The sequence below is a fragment of the Bos indicus genome, chromosome 19 (genome assembly GCF_029378745.1).
Source record: "Bos indicus isolate NIAB-ARS_2022 breed Sahiwal x Tharparkar chromosome 19, NIAB-ARS_B.indTharparkar_mat_pri_1.0, whole genome shotgun sequence".
Taxonomy (NCBI): Eukaryota; Metazoa; Chordata; class Mammalia; order Artiodactyla; family Bovidae; genus Bos; species Bos indicus.
The window spans coordinates 22,756,209-22,774,444 of NC_091778.1; the positions used below are offsets into that span (position 1 = coordinate 22,756,209).

Sequence of the window (18,236 nt, forward strand, 5' to 3'; positions counted from 1 at the left end):
TGTTTATCAGATCAGATCAGATCAGTCGCTCAGTCATGTCTGACTCTTTGCGACCCCATGAATCACAGCACGCCAGGCCTCCCTGTCCATCACCAACTCCCGGAGTTCACTCAGACTCATGTCCATCGAGTCAGTGATGCCATCCAGCCATCTCATCCTCTGTTGTCTCCTTCTCCTCCTGCCCCCAGTCCCTCCCAGCATCAGAGTCGTTTCCAGTGAGTCAACTCTTCGCATGAGGTGGCCAAAGTACTGGAGTTTCAGCTTTAACATCATTCCTTCCAAAGAAATCCCAGGGCTGATCTCCTTCAGAATGGACTGGTTGGATCTCCTTGCAGTCCAAGGGACTCTCAAGAGTCTTCTCCAACACCACAGTTCAAAAGCATCAATTCTTTGGCGCTCAGCCTTCTTCACAGTCCAACTCTCACATCCATACATGGCCACAGGAAAAACCATAGCCTTGACTGGATGGACCTTTGTTGGCAAAGTAATGTCTCTGCTTTTGAATATGCTATCTAGGTTGGTCATAACTTTCCTTCCAAGGAGTAAGCGTCTTTTAATGTCATGGCTGCAGTCACCATCTGTAGTGATTTTGGAGCCCTCCAAAATAAAGTCTGACACTGTTTCCACTGTTTCCCCATCTATTTCCCATGAAGTGGTGGGACCAGATGCCATGATCTTCGTTTTCTGAATGTTGAGCTTTAAGCCAACTTTTTCACTCTCCACTTTCACTTTCATCGAGAGGCTTTTGAGTTCCTCTTCACTTTCTGCCATAAGGGTGGTGTCATCTGCATATCTGAGGTTATTGATATTTCTCCCAGCAATCTTGATTCCAGTTTGTGTTTCTTCCAGCCCAGCGTTTCTCATGATATACTCTGCATATAAGTTAAATAAACAGGGTGACAATATGACAATATACAGCCTTGACGAACTCCTTTTCCTATTTGGAACCAGTCTGTTGTTCCATGTCCAGTTCTAACTGTTGCTTCCTGACCTGCATACAAATTTCTCAAGAGGCAGATCAGGCGGTCTGGTATTCCCATCTCTTTCAGAATTTTCCACAGTTTACTGTGATCCACACAGTCAAAGGCTTTGGCATAGTCAATAAAGCAGAAATAGATGTTTTTCTGGAACTCTCTTGCTTTTTCCATGATCCAGTGGATGTTAGCAATTTGATCTCTGGTTCCTCTGCCTTTTCTAAAACCAGCTTGAACATCAGGAAGTTCACGGTTCACATAATGCTGAAGTCTGGCTTGGAGAATTTTGAGCATTACTTTGCTAGTGTGTGAGATGAGTGCAATTGTGCGGTGGTTTGAGCTTTCTTTGGCATTGCCTTTCTTTGGGATTGGAATGAAAACTGACCTTTTCCAGTCCTGTGGCCACTGCTGAGTTTTCCAAATTTGCTGGCATATTGAGTGCAGCACTTTCACAGCATCATCTTTCAGGATTTGGAATAGCTCAACTGGAATTCCATCACCTCCACTAGCTTTGTTCGTAGTGATGCTTTCTAAGGCCCACTTGACTTCACATTCCAGGATGTCTGGCTCTAGGTCAGTGATCACACCATTGTGATTATCTGGGTCGTGAAGATCTTTTTTGTACAGTTCTTTTGTGTATTCTTGCCACCTCTTCTTAATATCTTCTGCTTCTGTTAGGTCCATACCATTTCAGTCCTTTATTGTGCTCATCTTTGCATGAAGTGTTCCTTTGGTATCTCCGATTTTCTTGAAGAGATCCCTAGTCTTTCCCATTCTGTTGTTTTCCTCTATTTCTTTGCATTGATCGCTAAAGAAGGCTTTCTTATCTCTTCTTGCTGTTCTTTGGAACTCTGCATTCAGATGTTTATATCTTTCCTTTTCTCCTTTGCTTTTCGCTTCTCTTCTTTGCACAGCTATTTGTAAGGCCTCCCCAGACAGCCATTTTGCTTTTTTGCATTTCTTTTCTATGGGAATGGTCTTGATCCCTGTCTCCTATACAATGTCACGAACCTCATTCCATAGTTCATCAGGCACTCTATCAGATCTAGTCCCTTAAATCTATTTCTCACTTCCACTGTATAATCATAAGGGATTTGATTTAGGTCATACCTGAATGGTCTAGTGGTTTTCCCTACTTTCTTCAATTTAAGTCTGAATTTGGCAATAAGGAGGTCATGGTCTGAGCCACAGTCAGCTCCTGGTCTTGTTTTTGCTGATTGTATAGAGCTTCTCCATCTTTGGCTGCAAAGAATATAATCAATCTGATTTCGGTATTGACCATCTGGTGATGTCCATGTATAGAGTCTTCTCTTGTGTTGTTGGAAGAGGGTGTTTGTTATGACCAGTGCATTTTCTTGGCAAAACTCTATTAGTCTTTGCCCTGCTTCATTCTGTATTCCAAGACCAAATTTGCCTGTTACTCCAGGTGTTTCTTAACTTCCTACTTTTGCATTCCAGTCCTCTATAATGAAAAGGACATCTTTTTTTGGGTGTTAGTTCTAAAAGGTCTTGTAGGTCTTCATAGAACCATTCAACTTCAGCTGCTTCAGCGTTACTGGTTGGGGCATAGACTTGGATTACTGTGATATTGAATGGTTTGCCTTGGAAACAAACAGAGATCATTCTGTCGTTTTTGAGATTGCATCCAAGTACTGCATTTTGGACTCTCTTTTTGACCATGATGGCCACTCCATTTCTTCTGAGGGATTCCTGCCCGCAGTAGTAGATATAATGGTCATCTGAGTTAAATTCACCCATTCCAGTCCATTTCAGTTCACTGATTCCTAGAATGTTGACATTCACTCTTGCCATCTCTTGTTTGACCACTTCCAATTTGCTTTGATTCATGGACCTGACATTCCAGGTTCCTATGCAATATTGCTTTTTATAGCATCGGACCTTGCTTCTATCACCAGGGGTTAATATTCAGAATACAACTCAACAGAAAACAAGTAATCTGATTAGTAAATGGACAAAGGACTTGACTACACATTTTTTTTAAAATCAATGACCAGCACACATATGAAAAGATGCTTAATATCATTATCAGGGAGAAACAAATCAAAACCACAAAGAGATATCACCTTCTACCTCTTAAGATGATCACTATTAAAAAAAAAAAAAAAAGCCGAATTAAAATAGCAAGTTTGATGGAGTTGTGTAGAATTTCAATTCCTTTGCACAGTTGGTAGGAATATAAAATAGTGCAGTTGCTATGGAAAACAGTATGGAGCTTCCTCAAAAAGTTAAAAATAGAATTACCGTATGATTCAACAATCTCACTTAAGGGTATAAATACAAAAGAACTGGAAAAAGGACCTTGAAAACTTGTACACCCATGTTCACTGCAGTGTTATTCACAGTTGCCAAGAAGCTACCTCAATGTTTATTGACAGATGAATGAAGAAAATGTGGTACTTACATCCAGTGAAATGTTATTCAGCCTGAAAAAGGAAGGCAATTACATCTGATAAAGGACTATTATCTAAAATATATTCAAAAACTCTGATAGCTCAGTTGGTAAGGAACCCGCCTGCATTGGAGGAGACCCCGGTTTGATTCCTGGGTTGGGAAGATCTGCTGGAGAAGAGATAGGCTACCCACTCCAGTATTTTGGGGCTTCCTTTGTGGCTCAGCTGGTAAAGAATCCTCCTGCAATGCAGGAGACCTCGGTTTGATCCCTGGGTTGGAAAGATCCCCTGGAGAAAGGAAAGGCTACCCACTCCAGTTTTCTGGCCTGGAGAATTCCACAGACTGTATAGTCCATGGAGTCGTAAAGAGTCAGACAGGACTGAGCAACTTTCACTTTCACTTAAGACTCAACACTAATAAAACAACAACTTCATTTAAAAATGGGCCAGAAACCTCCAGACATCTCACCAACAGATATACAGATGGCAAATAAACATGAAAAGATTCCACATCATATGTCAACAGGGAAATGTAAATTAAAACAAGTTACCGCTACACACCTATCAGAAAGGCCGTACATAGTCCAGAACACTGACAACAGCAAATGCTTGTGAAGAGGTGGAGCAACAGGAACTCTCATGCATTATTGATGGGAGTGCAAAATGGTACAACCATTTTGGAAGATAGTAATAGATTTTACTACTTTGTCTCTGCTTTCTTTACTTTTGCCTCTCTACTAATGTTGTAAGTGGTTGATCTACTATCTTTTCCATATGTTTGTCTCTGCCATTGAGATTTGTTTCTTTTATCATTTTCTTATTTCTAGTTGTGACCTTTTCTGCTTGGAGAAGTCCCTTTAACGTTTCTTGAAGGGCTGGTTTATTGGTGATAAACTCCTTTAGCTTTTGTTTGTCTGTCAAAGTCTTTATCACTCCTTCAGATGATAACCTTGCTGGGTATTCTTGGTTGTATTTTTTTTCAGCACTTTGAATATATCATGTCATTCCCTACTGGCCTGCTAAGTTTCTGCTGAAAAGTCAGCTGATAGTCTTATGGGAGTTTCCTTGTATATAATTAGTTGTTTCTCCTTTTGATGCTTTTATGAATCTCTTTATATTTAATTTTTGGCATTTTAAATATAATGTTTCTCGGTGTGCACCTCTTTGAGTTCACCTTGTTTGAGACTGTCTGTGCTTCCTGGACTGGATGTCTGTTTCTTTCCACTGGTTGGGGAAGTTCTCAGTTACTATTTCTTCAAATAAGTTCTCTTTTTTGTCTTTCTTCTCCTCTGGGACACTATACTGTAAATGTTAGTATGATTGATGCTGTCCCAGAGGTCATTTAAACTGTCCTCACTTGTCTTTCCTGTTCAGCTTGGGTGATTTTTCTCTACTCTGTCTTCCAGATCACTGATCTAGTATTCTATATCATCTAATCTACTGTTGATTCCCTCTACTGTATTTTTTTTTTTTTTTGCCATCATCTTTTTTTTAAAAACATTTTATTTATTTTTAATGGAAGGATAATTGCTCTACAATATTGTGTTGGTTTCTGCCATACATCGGTATGAATCAGCCATAGGTATACACATGTGCCCTCCCCCTTGAACCTCTCTCCACTTCCCACACGATCCCACCCCTCTAGGTTGTCACAGAGCTCCGATTGAACTGCCTGGGTCATATAGCAAATTCCCACTGCCTTTCTATTTTACATATGGTAGTATATGTGTTTCCATGCTGCTCTGCCCATTTTCCACCCTCTCCTTCCTCGCCCACCACCATGTCTACCTGTCTGTTCTCTACGTCTGCATCTCCATTGCTGCCCTGCCAATAGGTTCATTAGCACCATTTTTTTGGACTCCATATATATGTATTAGTTTATGATATTTATTTTTCTCTTTATAACTTTCTTCACTCTGTATAATAGGCTCTAGATTCATCTACATCATTAGAACTGACTCAAATGTGTTCCTTTTTTATGGCTGAGTAATATTCCATTGTATATATACAATTTTAAAAGTTTAAAAATAATATTCCATTGTATATAATACTGTTGATTCCCTCTAGTGTATTTTTCATTTTATTTATTGTATTCTTCAGCCCTAATTGGTCCTTTTTTATATTTTCTAACTCTTTGTTGAAGTTTTCACCGTGTTCATCCATTCTTCAGTGAACATCTTTATGATCCTTACCTTTAACTCTTTATCAGGTAGATTACTTATCTCCATTTCATTTAGGTCTTCTTCTGAGGTTTTGTCTTAGTCTTTCGTGTGGAGCACATTCCTCTGTCTCCTCATTTTGCCTGATTTTCTGTGTTGATTTCTTTGTGTAAAGTAAGTCTGTATGTCTCCCAATCTTAGAGAAGTCCTATGGGCTCAGCAGCATGCTCCCCTCTGGCTACCTAAACCAGACACTTGATGGGTGTTCCCTATGTGGGCTGCTTGTTCCTTTCAGTTGTGGCAGGGCCAACTGCTTGGGCACACTGGTGCTGATGCTCAGCATTGTTTGACCACTGGTGGGTGAGGCAGGCCTCCAGCTCTAACAGACTCAAGGGAAGATTCCAAAATGGAGCCCATCTCAGCATGATAGAGTGAAATCACAAAAATAGCTACAACTAGCATCTCAGTCCCCTAGAGGAGTCCCCGCTGCCTCCTGCCTCTCTAGGAGGCTCTCTAAGATCAGCAGGTGTGTCTGATTCAGATGCCTTTCAAACTGTTGCCTCTGTACTGGGACTTGAAGCGAGTGTATTTTTGCATGCACCCTTAGGAGCAGAGTCTTGACTTCCTACAACTCTTTGATGCTCCTGTACATAAGCCCCACTGGTTTTCAAGCCAGACTTTTTGGAGGTTTGTCTTCCTAATGCGGGACCCTGGGCTGGGGATCCTGGTGTTGGTCTTGGACTCCTTGCTCCCAAGGGGTGACTGCCACAATGCTGATAGTCTTCCTGCTAGTGAGTCATTACTCCAGGGATGTGGGTTCTCACTAGAGCATCTGTGCATCTTCCATACCCATTTTATTGTGGTTCCTTCTTTATATCTTTAGTTGTGGAAAATATTTTCTGCTCTTCATCAGGTTGTTTTCCAAGATAGTTGTTCTGGAAGTTGTTTTGCCTATGTGAGGTTGAGAGCTCAGGATCTTTCTACTCTACCTTAAAAAAAAATTTTTTTTTTAAATTTATTTGACTGCATCAGGTCTTAGTTGGCGGGATCTTTGTTATGTCATGTGAGATATTTCATTGTGGTGCACAGAGTCTCTAGTTACGATGTGTGGGCTTCAGTAGTTATGGCACTCAGGTTTAGTTGCTCTGCGGCCTGTGGGATCTTAGTTTCTCAACCAGGGATTGAACTCTTGTCCCCTGCATTGCAAGGTGAATTCTTAACCACTGGATCACCAGGGAAGTCCCTCTACAATACCATTTTGATTCAGACTCTTATTGTCACCTTTGTGGTACAGAAGAGTACAGTTAGAATAGTAGGCCCTTAACATCAGTAACCTCAAATATGCAGATGACACCACCCTTATGGCAGAAAGTGAAGAGGAACTAAAAAGCCTCTTGATGAAAATGAAAGAGGAGAGTGAAAAAGTTGGCTTAAAGCTCAACATTCAGAAAAGTAAGATCATGGCATCTGGTCCCATCACTTCATGGCAAATAGATGGGGAAACAGTGGAAACAATGTCAGACTTTATTTTTTGGGGCTCCAAAATCACTGCAGATGGTTACTGCAGCCATGAAATTAAAAGATGCTTACTCCTTGGAAGAAAAGTTATGACCAACCTAGATAGCATATTGAAAAGCAGAGACATTACTTTGCCAACAAAGGTCCATCTAGTCAAGGCTATGGTTTTTCCAGTGGTCATGTATGGATGTGAGAGTTGGACTGTGAAGAAAGCTGAGCGCCAAAGAGTTGATGCTTTTGAACTGTGGTGTTGGAGAAGACTCTTGAGAGTCCCTTGGACTGCAAGGAGATCCAACCAGTCCATTCTAAAGGAGATCAGTCCTGGGTGTTCTTTGGAAGGAATGATGCTAAAGCTGAAACTCCAGTACTTTGGCCACCTCATGCGAAGAGTTGACTCATTGGAAAAGACTCTGATGCTGGGAGGGACTGGGGGCAGGAGGAGAAGGGGATGACAGAGGATGAGATGGCTGGATGGCATCACTGACTCGATGGATGTGAGTCTGAGTGAACTCCAGGAGATGGTGACGGACAGGGAGGCCTGGCGTGCTGCGATTCATGGGGTCGCAAAGAGTCAGACACGACTGAGTGACTGAACTGAACTGAATAATGTTTTGACATGAATGACCTTCATAACTTAAAGATCACTTGAGTATCTTTCATATTCATTCTGTCAGAAATCTTAACCTCTCTGTGCCTTACTTCTCACATCTGTAAAATGGGTGAAATAGCAATACCCGCATCATAAAGTTGTTGTAAAGACTAAATGTTAATATGCGTAAAGGTCATAGAACAGAGCTGGTTTGCAGGGAAGAACCAATTCTGACTCCTTGTCGAAACTGTTTCTTTGACTTGCTTTTTGTTGCTTTTGTTATTATAACATACATACTGACCTGCCTCAAAGGACCCTGTCCCTCTTTCTGACTGTTAAACTAAAGTGCCAGGCTTCCCAGTGGTTAAGAATCCCAAAGCAAAGGACACTGGTTTGATCCCTGATCCAGGAAGATCCCACATGCCCTGGAGCAACTAAGCCTGTGCACCACTCCTGAGCCAGCACTCACTCTAGAGCCCATGAACCACAGCTCCTGAGCCCACATTCCATAACTGCTGAAGTCCAGGTGCCTGTAGCCCGTGCTCCACAACAAGAGAAGCCACTGCAATGAAAAGCCTGGGCGCTGCAACAAAGAGTAGCCCCTGCCCACTGCAACTAGCAAAGGCACATGCGCAGCACAGCCAAAAAATAAAAATAAATACATGAATAAAATCTCAAACTGAAAAAAAACCCAAAAAACCCAAAGTGCCTTTGTTCAGCTCTGACCCTCTCAGATAATCTGACCCTGTCCACAGAAATTAACATATCCCTTTCACTGGCTGGCCCATTCCTAGAGATACTTTGCAAGACTGATGGCCCTTTTTAAAAACTTTACTTCCTCACTGCCTGTCCCTCTTTATTGTGCCTTTTGACTTTAGTTCCTCACCACTTCTCTGGTTCTGTAAGAGAACCTGGCATCCAGACCCCAGCAAGATGGTTATTTTGAGACAGTCTGCCATCTTCTCTGTCTGCCAGCTTTTCAAATAAAGTTGTCTTCCTTGCCTCAACAATGTGGCAGAGGGAGCAGAGGGAGCAGAGGGAGCTTGGACTCAGTAACACTGGCATATAGTAAACATTCAAATATAGAGCTGTTATCATTATTACTGTTATTATTAATTGTTATATTCATGCTCTTTATAGCTGTTTACCTGTCAGTCAGACACATTTCCTTTATATATATTCCTTTCCAGTGTGTATTCCTTTTACCTTCCTTGTTAGTCTCCTCTGTGATTCAAGAGCCTTCTCTGATTTCAAACTACTTAATGAAAGAGAGTTTATATAAGCAGAAATGGCTTTGGTCTTTTTGAGAGTAGAATCCTGAGAATAAACTTACTTTTTCTTCCATGTTTCAGGTGGTATGCAAGATTATAATTATGTATGGGCCAATTGTTTTGAGATCACGTTAGAACTATCCTGTTGCAAGTACCCACCTGCTTCACAACTTCGACAAGAGTGGGAGAACAATCGTGAGTCTTTGATCACATTGATTGAAAAGGTAAAAGCAGCTATATGGAAGGGTGGGTATGGAAATAATTGATTAAATAGGGGGGAAATTTGTGTATATGAATAAGTCTATGCTAGATACCCTTTGTCTTTTTTTATTATTTAAGATGATAGATAATCTTTAGAAAGTATTAGAATCTATCAGAACATACTCTCAGCCTCCATTACCCTTCCCCTGAGCTCTTTTCTTCTGGAGAGCTTCCTTTGTCTATCTTACAACACTTCTACAACTTGAAGTAATTAGGAATTAAATAAATAATTAGCAAAAGTTGTATCATCAGATTCTTCCAACGCCATGCGATCATATTTGCTAGAGAACCTGTACCACCATATGAACCACAACGTAAGTTTAACTTACGTATCAGGCAGGCTAATATATTATTACATATACCAGAAATCGAGGGCTCCCAGGTGGCACTAAAGAACCCCCTGCCAATGCAGGAGACCTAAGAGACACAGGTGCCATCCCTGGGTTGGGAAGGTCCTGGAGGAAAGCATGGAAACCTGCTCTAGTAGTCTTGCCTGGAGCATCCTGTGGACAGAGGAGCCTGACGTAATACAGTCCATAGGTTTTCAAAGAGTCAGACACGACTTAAGTGACTTAGTACGCACGCACACATCCCAGATATTATCAATTGTATCTTGTTGAGAAAAGCAGAAGTCTAGCTTTGAGAAGAGGGAATTTCAAAAGTACTTTACCAGCCTAGGTTTCAGATGACTTAAGTTTCAGGATTTAATCTTTTTGGTCTGTATTTTATTTTAACTTGGAGGGATTGAAAAATGTTTCAGAGGGCTAGAGGAATAACTTTATTTTCGAGAAATTCTAGCATCAATGCAGAGAGGCTATTCTCTCTTGCCTTCCAAATTGACTTTCTCTGAGCAGTCTATGTTGATTCTTGTTTTTCTAGGTCCACATTGGCGTTGAAGGATTTGTTACGGATTCAGTAACAGGAGCTGGCTTAGAGAATGCAACTATCTCAGTGGCTGGTATTAATCATAATATCACAACAGGAAGATTTGGTGATTTCCACAGATTACTTGTTCCTGGAACTTATAACATAACAGCAGTTTTAACTGGGTATGAATTTTATCTTTCAATTTGTTAATATGGTGTATCACATTGATTGGTTTGTGTGTATTGAAGAATCCTTGCATCCCTGGGATAAACCCCACTTGATCATGGTATATGATCCTTTTAATGTGTTGGTGGATTTTCTTTGCTACAATTTTGTTGAGGATTTTTGCATTGATGTTCATCAGTGACATTGGCCTATAATTTTCTTTTTTGTGTGATATCTTTTTCTGCTTTTGGTGTCAGGGTGATGGTTGTAAAATGAGTGTGGGAGTGGTTCTCCCTGTGCAATTTTTTGAAAGTTTGAGCAGGATGGAGTTAGCTCTTCTCTAAACATAACTAGATAAGAATTTAAACTAGACTCTTAAAATGTCAAGCTTCTGTTTATATCTAGACAGAAATACATTTGGGGAGATCTTACTATATCTGGCTTTTGTTTTCCCTTGTTTTCTGATTTTTTCCCCCCTTTTGTAATGAGAAAATACTACAGTAGAGTCTTTTGTCACATTAACTATACAACTGGATATGAAGCATAGTTGTAAAATTGGGAGGAAGGAGTTTTAAAAGCTCAAGGCTAATTGAAAACCAGGGTAGAAAAAACTCAGGACTCTACAAAAGACACTTTTGAAGAGCTGTCTTACCATCAGGTTTCTAATACACAAAATGAGTGGTTACCTATGCCCTCTGGAAGCCTTTTTGTAAGCTCATTTTGCTAAGGATTTACCTGTAGCAAATAAATTATCTTCAATTTTGAACTTTCCTATTTGGTAAAGTAGTTGGAATGTCAGTTTGATAAGGTGCTATGAAGAATTGGATCATTTATCCCTACTTTGAGTATTGTAGGAATGGTTACAAATGGATCAACAACCTCCATTTTTCATTGTATTCTCTTCTTTGAATATAACTTTTTATAAGCATTCTAATGTGTGGAACCTGAAAGGATGGTAAGAGAAATAGTTCTTTAAAGACTTAATCTGAGATGCTTTATGAAATAATATCCTAAAAGTCTTGAATTTGCACATTTCTCTTTATTTGATTTCATTTTTGAGAGACAGTGCAAGAGTATGAAAAGGCTGTTGTGCTTTTATAATGTTAAAGCATTGTCTGTTTCAGTTTAACTCCAAGCCCATCTACTTTTTCGAATTTTTCTTTTCAGATATATGCCACTGACTGTTAATAATATCATAGTGAAAGAAGGACCAGCCACAAAGGTGAATTTTCCCCTACGACCAACTGTGGCTTCAGTAATCCCTGACACAACTGAGGCTGTAGTAACGGCTAGCACAGTTGCTACACCTAATAGTCCTCCTGGAACACAGTCTACCCACCAGCCAATTCAACCACAGGACTTTCACCACCACCATTTCCCTGACATGGAAATCTTCTTGAGAAGGTTTGCCAATGAGTATCCTAACATCACCCGACTTTATTCATTGGGAAAATCGGTAGAGTCAAGAGAACTTTATGTAATGGAGATATCTGATAACCCAGGTGTCCATGAACCAGGTAATTGGTGTAGTGTCACACATAATTTCAGTACTGCTTCTCAGAGCTGTGGGCTATATTTCTTTGCTTCATCTAGAAAGGTCACCTGTAGTATTTATAACTGGATTAAAGAAAATGGAACCAATCTTCTGCTAGGAAAAAAAAAAAGCATTTGATAATCCATATTATGCACCATGGGCTTCCCTGGTGGCTCAGATGGTAAAGAATCTGCCTGCAATGTGGGAAACCGAGACCTGGGTTCGATCCCTGGATTGGGAAGATCACTTAGAGAAGGGAATGGCTACGCAGTCCAGTATTCTTGCTTGGAGAATTCCATGGACAGAGGAGCCTGGCAGCCTACAGTCCATGGGGTCACAGAGGGTCGGACACAACTGAGCGACTTATGTATTATGCACCATATTTAGCATACTACACACACAGATTAGATTATTCCTGCTAGAAGTATTTTTATTTTTGTAGCATATGATATATGTATGTATATATATATATATATGCTGTTTAGTCGCTAAGTTGTGTCTGACTCTTGCGACCCCATGGACTGCAGCCTACCAGGCTCCTCTGTCCATGGGATTTCCCAAACAAGAATACTAGAGTGGGTTGCCATTTCCTTCTCCAGGAGATCTTCCTGACCCAGGAATCAAACCTGAGTCTCCTGCATTGGCAGGCAGATTCCTTATCACTGAGCCACCAGAGAAGCCCTTCTATGTATATATACATATTCATATATATATATATATATATATATATATATATGTTTACTTTGAGCTTGCTACCTGACATGTAGTAGTAACAAAGCTGCTTTATAAGATGCTTTTTCCTGTTTCTTTTGTCAAAATATAGCTTACATTTTTGGTTCAAGGTCTTTGTGTATTGGGTGAAAAGTGAGCAAGTCTAGGATGAATGAAGAGGAAAAAAGGTCTTCCATGTAATTCTGTTTTCAGGTGAACCAGAATTTAAGTACATTGGAAATATGCATGGAAATGAAGTGGTTGGAAGAGAACTGCTACTGAACCTCATCGAATACCTTTGTAAGAACTTTGGTACAGATCCTGAAGTAACAGATTTGGTTCTTAACACTAGAATTCACCTTATGCCATCCATGAATCCTGATGGGTATGAAAAGGCCCAGGAAGGTAAAGAATAGTTGTCTATTAACGCTTAATCATTTTGATTATCATTCAGTTCAGTTGCTAAGTCATGCCTGACTCTGCGACCCTATGGACTGCAACATGCCAGGCTTTCCTGTCCTTCACCATCTCCTAGAGTTTGCTCACTCATGTCCATTGTTTATCATATGGCATAATTATTTGAGCATAGAAAATAATTTGAACTGGTTGTTTCCCTAAAATTTCTTCTTGTTTTAGTCTTATAATTTATCATTGGTTTTAGCTTTTGTATTCTTTTAAGATAGGCTAGTTTATTCACCAATTATGCCATCAAGTGTATATTTAATGAAGTCTCCACTTTGGTAATGGTTCTTGTTTACTAAAATAATGTAAGATTTTAATAAATTGCTCCATGTTAACATTAATTTTTGTTAAATTATTTTCTTGGGAACCTTATTTAATAAGTGAAAACTCAAAGCAAACTTTTTGACTCCCAGTTCTACTCTGCATGTATATGTAGTCTAAACCTGCTGAGTTACTGATTTCCCATTCCTCTACCTTCCCTGGGCTAGCCCGTCTCTGCTGGGGCATCACAGTAAGGGCAAGGAGAGCAATTTTATTACACGGGCCACCTTATGCAGAACACTGCAGAGTGAGAATCCATCTTTTCCTAACCTGTGGTTCCTTCCAGACAGTGATACCAGTGAATAGAATAGATCCCACAATATGAATATGCGGCCACATGGTTTGTTACTGTCACTGATTGAACACTGAGAGACTGGATTAGTGAATGACTGGGCCTGGTGGGCTGTAGTCCATGGGGTCGCTAGGAGTCGGACATGACTAAAGCGACTTAGCAGCAGCAGCAGCAGCTACTGCTACTGCTGCTAAGTCGCTTCAGTCGTGTCTGACTCTGTGCGACCCCATAGACGTCTGGCAGCCCACCAGGCTCCCCCGTCCCTGGGATTCTCCAGGCAAGAACACTGGAGTGGGTTGCCATTTCCTTCTCCAGTGCATGAAAGTGAAAAGTGAAAGTGAAGTCGCTCAGTCGTGTCCGACTCTCAGCGACCCCATGGACTGCAGCCTATCAGGCTCCTCCATCCATGGGATTTTCCAGGCAAGAGTACTGGAGTGGGGTGCCATTGCCTTCTCCAGCAGCAGCAGTGACCTATATATCAGTACAATAAAATCCCCCTCATATCAGTCCTGCCCACTTAATACTCTGATCACATTGTTGTATGTGGATTATTGACAATTGAGCAATATTTTCATATAATTTGTATGATTGGGCTTTTTCCCCCCTCAAAGTATGATGAAAGGCAGAAATGAAAGGATAATGGTTTTACCTTCCTATTCAAAAGATCTGGAAGAGATACATTTTTTTTTTTTAAACATAAAAACAGTGTGTTTTAATCATGTTACCTAACTGAACTTGGGTCCACTCACCTGCCGCACAGCAAAGCCAGTTTACTAACACCAGGTTGCCATGAAGTAAAGTATAGGACTTATTTTATTTGCAGACATCAAACAACGATTATGGGTAGCTTATGCTCAACAGACCCAAACTCCTCTATGGCTTTCAGGGAAGGGTTTTTAAAGGCAACATCTGGGGTGATGGTGCACAGTGCATGACTTTCTTCAGGTTGGTGGTGATGTAACAGGATGATGTTTCAGGAATCTTAATTATCAGCTGTCTCAGTTGAAGGTTGACCAGTTGGTTTCAACCAGTCTGGGGTCTACATGCTTGTGCTCAACAGAGTCGTCTTCCCCTACTAAGTAGGGGCCTTAGTTCCTGCTGAACAATTCAAGGAGATGTGTCAGATTATATGTATCCTGGAGGAGGAACTAGGACAGTTTTATCCTGAACTGTTGTCATTACTTTTTTGGCTTAACTTCTTTTCCTTTGTTTCTGAATTTCCTCACTTCCCTAATTAGTCATTGCTTGTGGATCTCGGAGAAGACCTCAGAAATGAAAGTCTTTTCTCTGCAAACAAGAATTGGGGCATGCAGAGGAGCTTTTGTACCTGGGAAGGCCTCACAGGGTCCTGCTCAGTTTCAGCTGTAGTGTGATAGATCGTAGTGAAGCCTGATGTGTTCACACTTAGCTTTGAGTTAAGATAGCTGAAGTCGTTTGTGCTGGATTACAATGTAAGTGAAATATAGCTTACATTTGAATCTTTTATCATACAGGAGATCTAGTAAGTGTAATCGGCAGAAACAACAGCAACAACTTTGACCTGAACCGGAATTTCCCGGACCAGTTCGTTCAGATCACAGAGCCCACCCAACCAGAAACTATTGCTGTGATGAGCTGGATGAAGACCTATCCATTTGTGCTATCAGCAAACCTGCATGGAGGTAACAGCAGTTTGATATTCCACTAATTAATTCTTGTTGCGAGCATTTGAAAATCCTGGTGGAATTTTATGTGTTTATTGTCTTAGGCTCTATTAAAGTGGGTATCCTGTTATTGCTTTTATGGCAGACAACAACAAAGGTCTTTTCTCATTACTTTTTAAGCCAGTTTCCTGGCTGTTTTCCCCTCCCGCCCCCTGCCCTGTCCCCATATTCCTCTGTACTCCCTCTTTCCATCACCCCCCCTTTCCTCTTTCTGTCTCTCACTCTCTCCCCGCTTCCCTTTTCCTCCTCCCTTCCTCCATTTCTCTCTCACCTAGTTCTTCAAGTGGTTTATGTTTATTCCTCACAACTGTTTTATATTTATCCCTCACACATGTTTTATATTTATCCCTTTTCCTGGGAATTTGGTAACATGTTCTTTGTCATTCATAAAAATTAAACACTAACAGATCCAAATGTTAGTTCTACTTCTCCCTAAAGTTTAATAAGCCCTTTTATGTAGGTTTAGATTTTGACATTCTGTCTTTCATCTGCTGTGTATTTAACTGCAACACAGGGACCTCATTCTTATGTAGTACCTGAGTTTATACACTTCCATATAATTCAGCCGGAATTTATCAGTTGAATAGGATGAGAGGTCAAGATTAAAAATCATTACAGTGTCCAACTATGGTTGTGTAAATAAGTGTCAATACCCAAGAGACCCGAAAACTTATGTCTACATGTAAACTTATATGTGGATGTTCATAATAGCAGTACTCATAATCACCAAAATATAAATAACCCAAATGTTGACTTACTGATGATTAAATGAAATATGCTATACAATTGAATGTTATTTGGCAATGAAAAGGAAAAGAGTACTGATGCATGCTACAACATAAATGAGCCTTGAAAACATTCTAAGTGATAGAATTCAATCATAAGAAACCATATATTATATGATTACATTTTAATGAAATACTCAGAAATAGGCAAGCCCATAGAGACAGAAAATAGATTAGAGGTGGGAGAGAAGGGGTCACTGCTAATGGGTATGGATTTTGTTTTTGTTTTTGTTAAGTAATGAAATGGTCTGTAACTAGATAGTAGGGATGGTTGTACAACCCTGTGAATATATGGAACAACATTGAATTTTATACTTTAAATGGATGGATTGTACAGTATGTGAATTATATCTCAGTAAATTAAAAAAAAAAAAAGAATGAAAGTATTAACACCCGGGGCAATACATAAGAAATTTACTGTCAATATTTGTTAGACCATACAAGATTTGAGATTTGATGGCGTTGAGATTTGATGGCGTATAGATTAACCTGCCTTTTTAGAAATGACAGTATATGTTTAAGGATATTTGTATTTAAGAAGTAAATCAAGATTCCCCCAAAATGGCTTTGAAAGTTTGCCAACAGTAGGATAAAAGTCTTTTATAACTGGACAAATATATTTGTCCAGAATTGTCATGGACAATTCTCAAAGACCCAAATAGGAATTATGAAGTTACAGCCTGGTTAGCATTTTTTTTTTCTTTTTGCCTTTTTATTACTTTATTGATTGCATACCATGTGTGACAGAAAATATTTTTGTTTTGAGCTTTTAAAAATATTCTCAGAATACATCAAATGTCATGTTGACTAAATCTGAAAACATAATTCTAGTTACATTCCAGTGAGAATAATTTACATATGTACACATGTGGTATCAAGACCTTGGCATGGTGGGGGATAGATCTTTAATCATGTAGATATGTTTCTTTCCATGACATATTTCATTTTCTCATCTTTAAAATCTTTAAATGAGTTTTGAAATCTTGGCAAAGAAATTTAACAGAGGAATTCCTTGCTGCCAACTTAACAATTTACAAGGATTTTGAAAGAATTTAGAGAAAAGTAAGATTTACTTTTGTAAATTTTATGTTAATTTTTATTTAGGTGAAATTCATATCACATTAGCCATGTTAAAGTAAATAATTCAGTGACATTTAGTGCATTCACAATGTTGTGTCATAACCATCTCTATTTTGTTAGAAAACATTTTCATCTCCCCAAAAGGAAACCCCTTACCCATGAAGCAGTTGTTCCTATCCCCAAGCCCCGCAAGCCCTCGGTAACCAGCAATCCACATTCTGTCTCTATGGACTTACCTGTTTTGGATATTTCACAGGAATGAAATCATACAATGTACGACCCTTTGTGTCTGTCTCTATCCACTTGGCATAATGTTTTCAAAGATCATTCTCGTTGTAGCATGTATTCGTACTTTATTTCTTTTTATGACTGAATACTACTCCATTGTAGGTATATACCATAATTTGTTTATCTGTGTATCTGTGGATGGATATTTGGGTTGTTTTTATTTCTCACTGTTACCAATAATACTACTGTGCACATTGGCATACAATATCTGAGTCCCTGTTTTCAATTCTTTGAGGTTAACCTGTGTTTGGCTTTTTGATGGAAATGCCAACATGTTTAGCTTCTTGATGAACTTCCAAACTGCTCCACAGTAGCAGTACCATTTTACGTTCCCATCAGCAATATATGAGGGTTCTGGTTTTTCCACATCCTTACTTACCTTGTTAATTTGTGGTTTTTTGATTGTGCCATTTTAGTGGCTGAGAGGTGATATCTTACTGAAATTGAGGTTTGTGCTTCCCTGATTAATGATACTGAGCATGTTCTTGTGTGCTTCTTGGTCATTTGAATATCTTATTTGGAGAAATTCCAGTTCAAGTCTTTCACCCATTTTTAATTGGGTTTTTCATCTTTTTGTTGAGTTGCAGGATTTCTTGACATAGTCTGGGCTCTAGGCCCTTATCAAATTGCTTATTTGCACATATTTTCTCCCATTCTATAGGCTATATTTTAACTTTCTTAATGACCTCTGATGCACCCTTTTTTTAATATTGATGAAGTCAAATTTATCTTTTTGTAAATTTTGTAAAAAGCTCATGCTTTTTGTGTTGATACTAATTTTTTAAAAATAAACTTTTATAGGAATATCCTAAGTCTTTTATGACATTTTTTTTTAGCCTTAGAAA

The 18,236-nt window shown here is 39.4% G+C and overlaps 1 protein-coding gene across 1 annotated transcript in view; it reads left to right on the top strand.

Moving 5' to 3' along the window:
* Nucleotides 1-18,236, top strand: part of CPD (carboxypeptidase D) — a 72,131-nt gene that overhangs the window by 25,923 nt on the left and 27,972 nt on the right. The window contains exons 3-7 of the mRNA XM_019981156.2: nt 9,004-9,146; nt 10,063-10,232; nt 11,383-11,732; nt 12,674-12,865; nt 15,029-15,196. Of these exons, the coding sequence (XP_019836715.2) occupies nt 9,004-9,146; nt 10,063-10,232; nt 11,383-11,732; nt 12,674-12,865; nt 15,029-15,196 (1,023 nt within the window). The remainder of the gene's footprint in view (nt 1-9,003; nt 9,147-10,062; nt 10,233-11,382; nt 11,733-12,673; nt 12,866-15,028; nt 15,197-18,236) is intronic.